Below are 9,609 nucleotides of genomic sequence, written 5' to 3'. Positions count from 1 at the left end.
AAATTATTTCGTAATAGACTCATTGATATTTTATTTACAAAAATGACCCAAGATGGACAACTAGCCCATAGGCCATAGCATATGGGACAACGATAGTATCCTCCCTTAAGAAATATAATTTAAACAAACACATCCAATGACCACCTTCAAGAATTACTTGTTGTTTGTTACGCTAATCTTGTATTTACTTGTGATAGAGGAGTTGCGTTTTATTCTGATGAAAGTTGGAAGAACTGGATGCTATCGGATCCCTCTAATAATGTGTATCATGGTGTTCAGTGGAGTCTGATGTTTGGGGTTCTTCTTAGTGTCATTTCGTGGAGATGAAACTAGGTGATTTTCCAAGGAAAGGCGTGGAATGCTCAAGACATCATCACAACAGCTTGCAACATGGCACGGTCTTATAGTGACAATGCAAAAAATTTCAAACCTCTCCATGGGCTCAAATGTTTTGAACATCTCGTGGATGTTTCCAAGTTATATTGCTCTTAATTGGATGGAGTTGTGACCCACAGGGTTAGATTTCATCTTAAAATCAATTGATTTTAATTGAAGTTATCCAACAAATATATAAGTTGTACTCCAAGAAGTGAGGCAGTCGATGTGGGACTTGAATATTTTCCAACGGACAGAGATAATAAGTCTGCTTGTGGAGGTGTTTTGCGAGACAGTACCGGGGAACTCATTGGAGTATCTATCTCTAACTTGGGAGGTTGCTCAGTTCTAGTTGTGAAGCTTCTGACTTCATGTTGCTGCAGATCGCATCCTAGCTTCAGTATTATTAAAGCCATTCACGCTATCCATAATAGCACTGGAAATGTTGTTTGGAACCATTTCTTGAGAGAGGCTAATCAAACTGCTGATAGATTAGCCAGCTACTCCCTCCATTTCAAAATAAAATATAAGTCGTTTTACAAAATCGTTATATTAAATACTTTTTTTAAGACTATCCTTAATAAATGTTTAGTATGAGCAGTGCATAACAAGAATAAATAAGTCATTAATTAAAAAGATAAAAGACATTAAAAAGTTACCTAATATTTTCTTTAAAATTCAACAAATTAATTAAATTTTTTTATCCTTGTGCAAAAATCTTAAACATCATATATTCTGGAACCGATGGAGTATGCTCTAACGACAGAAGTTGATTTCCATATATTTCATTTTCCGCCTAATTTCATTGTAAATGAGCTTAGAGCTGATATAGCTCAGATTTGTTTCCCTAGAGGCTTCTAGTCTTCCTGAATAATATTCATTCACCAAAAGAAAAAAGAAAATGGCCCACTCCCAGGTAAAAATGATTTTCTTTTGTGCTAATATTGTTTTCGTGTGTCGTGTTCTCATGAGTACTGTCTGTTAGTAAGAAAATTTAACTTATCCAGGATAGAGATTAACTATCGAGACCTCAAAGTCAACTTTTTTATTCATGACTAAAACTAGATTTATAGATGATCCATGACTAAAATGCGATTAAACCAGAAAATATTCAAATTGAAAACAGCTAGTTCATGATCCATGATCGAATCAGTTCAACTAGTCCGCTGGTCTGAGATTTAAAAGTGTTTGAAAGGATGATTCAGAAATCCATCATATATACACTCTGCCAACACTGCGGAAGGCTCATTAAAAAGACCGAAAGTCACTCAATTACAGAGCTGAGAATAGACAGTACTAAAGCAAGAATTGATGATAACAAAAGCTACTTTGTTTTTTCACAGAACTTAAATTAATAATGATAATATACAATGTTAACATTCACTTCAGTTCTTACTAGTGTAAAAACGATAATGAAAAATAAAATATAAAAAAGACTAAAGCAAATTAGTATGTTTTATAAAGTCAGGAACTAATGCACGATTTTTAAAATCTTAGCTTCTAAAATACATGACCCTATAATCTCAAGGACTAAGGTAGACTTACTCGTGAAGTAAGAATCTTAAGAAACATTGCTACAACATAAAACAATGGGAATTATTCACCAGAGAATGAACCTTCGTCAATTTGCAGGAGAGAATGAGCAAGACATGTTATACATCATGGCCATCACCGCTGTTTGCCCCATAATTTACATTCATGCTTTTGAACTGTTAATTATGCATATAAACAAACAACAGATAGGAGAGCCACACATCAGCCAAAAAAGAAACCCCCAAATAATAACAAGACATCAAAATTATAACCTTTGGACCAATGGAATGATTTAAGAGAAGTTCAGAAAACTTTCACCTTCTCAACAGCTTGTGAGGCACCAGATAACACTTGATTGCCTTCTCTAAGGAGTTGCAGTCGAGTGCGCAACATTTGATTATGTTCCTCTCCCTAACAATCAATATGATGATCAGCCAAATGGAATACAAGACTCGAAGGAGAAAAAACGATTCAAAAGTAGAAGAGAAGGGTATATCCTCTTAATTGGTTTGGTTAGAGAAGGGAATGATATTTGTTTGGTTTGCAAGGGGAGTGGACAAAAAATAAAAGTAAAACAATGTTATACCTTTATAAATAGTAATACTAATGAAAAGGGTAGAAAAAAAATAAAATCTCAAGATAATTTAGTAAGTGCAATCCAAATATTATAACCATTTCCCCTCCCCTCTTGATCCCCTCAATAGAGGGATTTTAGCTCCCTCACTTTCCCTCCACTCCGCTCCAAAATTTTGAACCAAATAAGAAAAAATATATAAAGGTACCTCTCTTTGGCTCCACTTCCTTCTAACCAAACACTATGTAAAGGCCTAAGGAAAACCACAACTGGTAATGTCATTTGTGGCCCAGCCAAAATTAGTTTGTAGTACTTTTCAAGTTCAAGACATTATCTTTCAGCCGTATATACAAATTTGCACATGATTTCAAGTTTTAGTGTCTATTAAAGTGATTAATATTCACATTCACAAGCCGTTTAATACAGGTTTTCTCTGTAACCTTAAACTGCATGTAGAGTTGTAGGCAAAGATTATCACTGTTGCACTGTAAGGAATAACTCGAGATTAAGGCCATAACAAAGTGGTTAGTTCCACACGACCAAGGAAGACAAACTTTTTTGTCTTTTCCAATTTGAGAATGAAAAACATAAATTGTTGATTAGAAAGAAGGGATAGGATAATATGAAGATGGTTGGTCAAAAAGACTCAAGATGTACAATCCCTTAATCAATGAATAATACTAGAAAGTACTTGTTTTCTAGTCCACTTGCAGCATAATTTGACAAGGATGCATTCTGATAGTGTACCTACCAATTGAACCATATGCTTTAAGTGTTGGATTTCATTCTTCTTTGCCATAGACAGATTCTCAGCAACATCCATTATGTTACTCCTGCATTTGTATCAATGTTTCACTATTTAGTTCAAATAACCATCATATTGTAAATTTAATAACCAATAAATGTATGATAAGCAGGCAAATTGAATAACTATCGTGTTAAAAATAATAATCAGCATTGGTCCCCAAGTATAATCTGAAACCTCTATCAACATATATAAAATTGGGATTAACTAAATAGAACCACGTGAGGTTGAAGATTAAGCTTCACTAATTGTTAATATGAATGGAACTTTTCAATAAGGCCACCTCACGTTTATTATAATGATAGCATCCTACAATAAACTACTTAAAATATTCTTGGCAAAATCCAATAATACCTATCTGAAAATAAGACATCCAGATCTTGTTCTTCCACAATTTCCTCCACAGCATCAAGAGTAGCTCCTGCCTGCAAGAAAGATGAACTCAAAATGACAGACTAACTAGGATATAGTAGAATATTGCAAGCGCATCCCTATGTCTTACACAGAGTATGGCAGTAAGAGTATCAAAGCCTGCATATGGCCCCTTCCTGCCCCCCCCCCCCCCCCCCTCTCTGACCTATGTTAAGTTATATAAAAGTGTTCAATACTTTCACTTTAGGGAAAGGGTGTAACTGTGAATGGTGCTGTGATTTTAAAAAGAATATCTCCAAAGCCAAAGCATAACTTGTAGAGAGCTGGTTGTTGAAACTCAGATAGAATTAAAAAGGTTCAACTTCTTAACTATCTCAGCATGTTCTAAGATTCCCTTAATTGAAATATTCATAATTTTGAATTAAATGCAGATTTAATTAAAATAAGAAAACCCACTTTCAATTGGTTGAGAGGACCTTTCTTATGTGAGAGTGAGAAGAATGAATATTGACCATTAGATCAGGTCATGAATGGTCAAAATTAATACATATAAAGTGATGTGAATTTTTTAAAAAGTCACGTGACATTAAATCTTAACCATCCATGTATGACTTGGATTTACTCCTTTCACTCTCTTACAATTTGGATCTAAGCCTAACTCAACACTACAAAATCAATTTGTAAGGTGAGGGTTACCCCACACTCATATACTCTATTTTGGTCATATCACTAATTGGTGTGGGATCACCAACACCCTCTTCCTCATGCCGAGGACTAGACATCTTGAACGTGAAGTTTGCAGGATTGGACATTTTTGGGTGGTTCGAAATGGCCCGATAGCAGGTGACCCGATAGGCCTAATAACAATCGCTAGAATAGGCCATGATACCATCTTAGAATTTGAGTTTAAGCATAACTCAACCTCACAAAACCAGCTTGTAAGGTGAGGGTTGCCCCCAACTTACATACTCTATATTGGTCATATGAACAGTCAATGTGAGATCTCCAACACTCTCATAAAAATGACTCAAAAGATTTGTTTTATGTCAACTTTTATCTATTATTTGAATTAAAATGTACTTGATATATGATTTATTTTAAAAAATTATCTAAGAAAACAAATAGGGTGGGACACGTTTTCCATGGGGTCCCCTCGAACCCAATGAGAATGAGATTGGGTTTAATTTTTTCATCCCCACTTCTTCAAACCTGACTGCAAACCTGCCCCCATCCTTGGTGGTGGCAGTGGCGGGGAAGGGGAAGGGGGAAGGCAAAATTCAACTTGCCCTTCTCCGTTGCCATGCCTAGTTGAATGCAAGCCTTATGTATTGTTGAAATCCTAACTAAATTGCATTATGTAAATGTTGAGCAATCAAATACAAAATTATACAATCTTTTGTGTAAATTTTAGAATAAAACAACAGAAACAATAGTTCAGTTATACCTGTGTTTGAAGACAGACCGTCTCAAACCCATCCTGTAAAAATTAATTGACAGAGCATTTAAAATTAACATTTTTATCATAATAACAAAATCTTGGTGCTAAAATGCTTCAAACGTGTGAATAAATAGTTAGAGGATACAATGTTTCTTGACAAATCTGAAATCTATCAACATGTGTGTGAAAGAGGAAAGGTAAAAGCAAGAAAACAAAATTGCACAGTTACAACAAATCATGAATATGATCCTATCATTTTAAAAGAAATAAAAGATAAATACTAAAAAACCATTACATAACTATCTAGGACTGTTTTTACTTTTTAAAAGGAAACCTTAGTTTCAGATTTAGTTTATGAAGAAGACAACAATAACAGTTTGTTTACAAATTATAAAACATTCCTCTATATCCAAAATGTCCACCAAACAGGCTCCAATGTTCCTAAGCCGATAAAAAGCAGAACTAGGATAAGATATTCTAATGAACTTCTGTTGCATGCATTAAACATACACTAACACAATTTCAAGAAAATAGTTTAGTTTACTGACTCAAGCCATAGATGACACGTGACAGACATCAATACCAAGTATCTGAAATAGTGAAACCTCATCAGGCTTTTAACTTGAGAAATAGGTGATTTGACTGAAGGAAAACATCTCAAGTGATATTTAGATAGCATCCTCAATCATTGCATGAGGATCTCGTCAAGTGTTTATATTTGCGATGGAATGGATTCATAATTTCACATCAGCACTTATCAGAAACGTACCTCTAAGTTTTCATGCAACGAAGTAATGACCTGAAATATGATACAAAAAGTCAATCACAATACAAATAAATGAAACTCCGAGCATTTATTGACACTTAGCCTTGGAAAAATAGAGTAAAGGAGTTTATGTGCATCGCATTCAGTTGAGATATGAGGAATGATATACAACTATCCATAGTGTTGATATAGCTTGATTAGCTAATAATATTCATTGATTCCTTTTATAATTAGGAAAGTGAATACTTGCTGTAAATAGGTAAATAGGAGTATTAAACCATCAATCCCAATAATTCACATATTTTATGGTATAATCTTGTATTTTATAAAATCAGTGCAGGCTGAGATTATTTTCTTGCAAGCACTTAGAAATTGTTCATAGGTAGGTTGGTATTAGAGCCTTTATGCTTTAAAAGAAAAGTTAAATTTCAACACAAGGTAAAGTGTGCCTGTGCATTGTCTGAACTTTTAAGTCTTCAAGTCTTGTAAGGCACTAGTGTGAGGGGGGCATCAGGCCTGTTATGCCTTCACTCAATGATTTGGGATAGTAGGTTTATGATACATATGTTTCTCGATAGACATATATGCTTGATACCAACAAATGTCTTGTTTGATTTCAAATCTAACTAGATGTTGCTAATTAATCACATTTAAGGCCTTATTCATTTCACTTAATTCACATGTAAAGTGTAAAGATGACTTTTTTAATTTGACCTCTTTTTTATAGTCAATAGTCAATACCTTCTGTGGACCTACTTAGTATTAAGTGGCTGAGGAATATAATTATTATATAACTCTAACCACAAGGTTGCACCAAAAGTTTTCAAGATTAACACTGACATAAATTGTCAGTATAAATTCTCATCTGAGTGTCAGTATAAAGGATATCATTGAAATCCAAGGGATCACTGCCCTGATTTCAAAACACAATTGATTTGGAAAACCAGATATGAAAAAGAAAAATGATGACCTAGGTCAAACTCATTGTCACATTTTTCTTATTGGCAAAACCTCAATGTAACATTCAGAAATATATTTCTAATTTGAACAAATTAATATCAAGAGTTCATACCTGAAGAAATAGGCGATGGAGCAATTCCTTTTCAGTGTTAGAGAAACTTGAAAATGCTTTATAAAATTCCTTTAAGCATCAAAACAGAAACATATATCAATATATAGCCATTTTAAAATGCAAAATATCAACATAATCTTAGATTTATTGTTGAGCAGTCTTACTCTAACTGTGAGATAATGAGGTATGCTATCACAAAATGGGTTAGTGCAAAAACATCTTTTTAAAATTTCTATTTAGCCAATATCACAGCATAAACATGCCATGGCTCTCTTTTTAGAGTAAAAGCATCTGATCTGAACTAATGAGATAAATGTGGGCAACATTTTACACGTCTATAGACTACAAGGGAGTGATACCACACAATTGTGATGTGAGTTACCAACTCATCTGTATGTGTCAGAAGGTATTATTCAAGAAATCCCCAATATCAACCTATCATCAATCATTTCTTTTGGTCTAGCTTTGTAATGGGCATAGTCATCTAGTTTATTGACTTGAACTCCTCGCCAACTTCTTCATACTAGTTACAGGACTAGCACATAAGAAGGGTGTGGCACTAGTGCTTGTGATGTGATGTGATGTGAGAATCAACAAATCTAAATTCTAAAGGGGACCAATACATGAAAAAATAAAATAAAATAAACACAGTAAATACTTGTTGATCCTTGTCTTTATAAAAATAAAATTAAAAATAAAAAAACTAGGCAATACTTGTTGATCCTGGTTTTTCCCAGGAAGCTGTGGTTAGGGGTGGGGAATTCAATTCTCACATCTTGATTTCCCCTTAGGTCAAATAGTTTCTATTAACTTAAAAGCTTAAAATGTTGGGGATATTCAGTTTCTCTACTAACAAATTTATTATAATTGGAAACAACATGCAGGTTTAAGAAGTTAATTTTTTTTACATACCTATTGTTTCCCTTTTCATTTTATAACACAATTAAAAACAGCCATGAGAAGAGAGAAGAAAGAAGAAACAAAGAACCTCCTTTGAGCATGAAGTGAGCAAAGATCTGAGAGAATATTTGAAAGACTTGTTCAAATTGGAGAACCTCGATCCAATTCCAGTAGAAGGAAAAAGTGATGCATTGGAACCTTGTTTGGGCGTTTTCTCCATTGCTTACAATCAATGACTATGAAAAATCATCAGACACAGAACAGAACAAACAGAACAGAAATAAAATCCAAAAGAAGGAAGGTGAAGCTCACGCACGCAAATCATATTATCATATGTCATTGAAATGAGTGAACTTTGAAGCAAAGATGTGAGCAACAATTACCTGCAATGAGTCCCTCTGAAAGCAATAATGCAGAAACCTGAAAGAAATAGCATGTTGAGATTACATATGAGATTGAGTAGATGGATATTGGCTCAAAATTACAAGCATATGACACTCATTTACTAGCATTATGAGCTACAGTATTATCAAATTTTGGAATCTTGTTTACAGACCAGTTGTCAAAACAAGTTTAAAGTCACATATTCACACATTAGGTGAGATTCATAAACATCAGAAATGACCAGAACCAACAGAGAGAGCGAGTGACCCGAGACAGTGCGGAGGGAGAGTTTTTGGATGAATTTTCAAATTCCTGTTCAGTTAATTAAATACACCGTAAAATTGCCAGAATTTAACGAGAATTTTAAATTCACGGCACACTAAATCACTCCATCCAAGCCAATTGTTTGTTCTGAAGAAAGCAGTTGCAACAATCAATCGGTGATGGAAGCAAAACTGGTTGTGACCTAATTACAGTAACAAAGAGAATTGCAGAAAGGAGAATCGATAGTGTAAATAGAAATCGCATACCGTGTCTCGCTCTCTACCGATTGCTAAAACACGGAACGAAGATTTTGATTTTGTGGGAGGGTGCAAAACTGGGAGTGGCTCTCAAAATTTTGACACACCCTTCCTTTCCCGCCCTTTTTTTTTTTTTTTTATCGATGTGACTGACTCCGCTTTCCAGCTATTCCATAAACAGATTATTTTTGCGCCTCTCAGCTATTTTTATTTGCTGGGTTAATTAAGTTTTAGTTTATAAACTTTATTCATATTCTAATTTTTAGAATTTCAATATATTTTTATAACTTTTAGTTTTCTGTTAATTTTTTGTTGGTATTTTTAGTCTTAAATATTAACATGACAATCGTTAAATATTAACATGACAAATAGATCTTCATGAAAGTATCACATGACATTCCCAAAAAATGTCACTTATAAGTCTTATAAGTATATCATATGACACCATGTTCTATTGTCACTTTTAGTTCTTCCAAAATTTTAAAATTGATTTTTAATGCTGGTAAACTTTATTCCTTCTGATTTTAGTCAATATAAAATTTTCATTTTTTAGTTTTAGTTCCTTAACATCGGATTTAGTAAAAATTGGTCATCAATTTATTTTTATAATTCCTAAAATAATATAGCTATTTGAAATTCTTTCCTTGGTATCATTTTTCTTAAGTTACTAGTAAAATTTCAGCCCAAACAGAATTAGTCACAGGTGAAATGATTGACCAGTTTGTCCCCTATGCTAAAAGTTTCCTTCTGTTTGCAACTAGCATGCAAAATGAAAATCAAAAGGAACAACTAAAACATTACACATAATTGGGTTAATAAAACATATTTACGAATTTTTGACCCTAATAATACAAATAAAATAAATATTT

General features: G+C 33.6%; 1 protein-coding gene across 2 annotated transcripts; it reads right to left on the bottom strand.

Annotated features, from left to right (window-relative positions):
• Positions 1 to 1,700: 1,700 nt before the first annotated feature.
• LOC114390058 lies at positions 1,701 to 8,911 on the bottom strand. 2 transcript variants are annotated; one of them, XM_028350739.1, is made up of 10 exons: positions 8,750 to 8,911; positions 8,219 to 8,255; positions 7,924 to 8,057; positions 6,936 to 7,004; positions 5,867 to 5,896; positions 5,104 to 5,136; positions 3,642 to 3,712; positions 3,234 to 3,315; positions 2,227 to 2,319; positions 1,701 to 2,084 (listed from the first exon to the last, which is right to left on the bottom strand). In XM_028350739.1, the coding sequence occupies exons 3-10, from the start codon at positions 8,053 to 8,055 to the stop codon at positions 2,028 to 2,030; spliced, it is 567 nt and encodes a 188-aa protein (XP_028206540.1). In that variant the 5' UTR covers positions 8,056 to 8,057; positions 8,219 to 8,255; positions 8,750 to 8,911; the 3' UTR covers positions 1,701 to 2,027. The 2 variants fall into 2 exon arrangements, with proteins under 2 accessions (XP_028206540.1, XP_028206539.1); XM_028350738.1 differs by having other exon boundaries at positions 7,924 to 8,071; positions 8,750 to 8,910.
• Between the last annotated feature and the right edge of the window lie 698 nt (positions 8,912 to 9,609).

The sequence above is a fragment of the Glycine soja genome, chromosome 16 (genome assembly GCF_004193775.1).
Source record: "Glycine soja cultivar W05 chromosome 16, ASM419377v2, whole genome shotgun sequence".
Taxonomy (NCBI): domain Eukaryota; kingdom Viridiplantae; phylum Streptophyta; class Magnoliopsida; order Fabales; family Fabaceae; genus Glycine; species Glycine soja.
This window is presented reverse-complemented; position numbering and strand designations above follow the sequence as displayed.

Excerpts from the sequence above, each read along its gene's own strand:
- LOC114390058 (XM_028350739.1), bottom strand. The coding sequence starts at position 8,055 with ATGGAGAAAACGCCCAAACAAGGTTCCAATGCATCACTTTTTCCTTCT. Across the intron at positions 5,137-5,866 it reads CGTTGCATGAAAACTTAGAG|GATGGGTTTGAGACGGTCTG; the intron begins GTACGTTTCTGA and ends TAATTTTTACAG. Across the intron at positions 3,316-3,641 it reads GATGTCTTATTTTCAGATAG|GAGTAACATAATGGATGTTG; the intron begins GTATTATTGGAT and ends ATACAAATGCAG.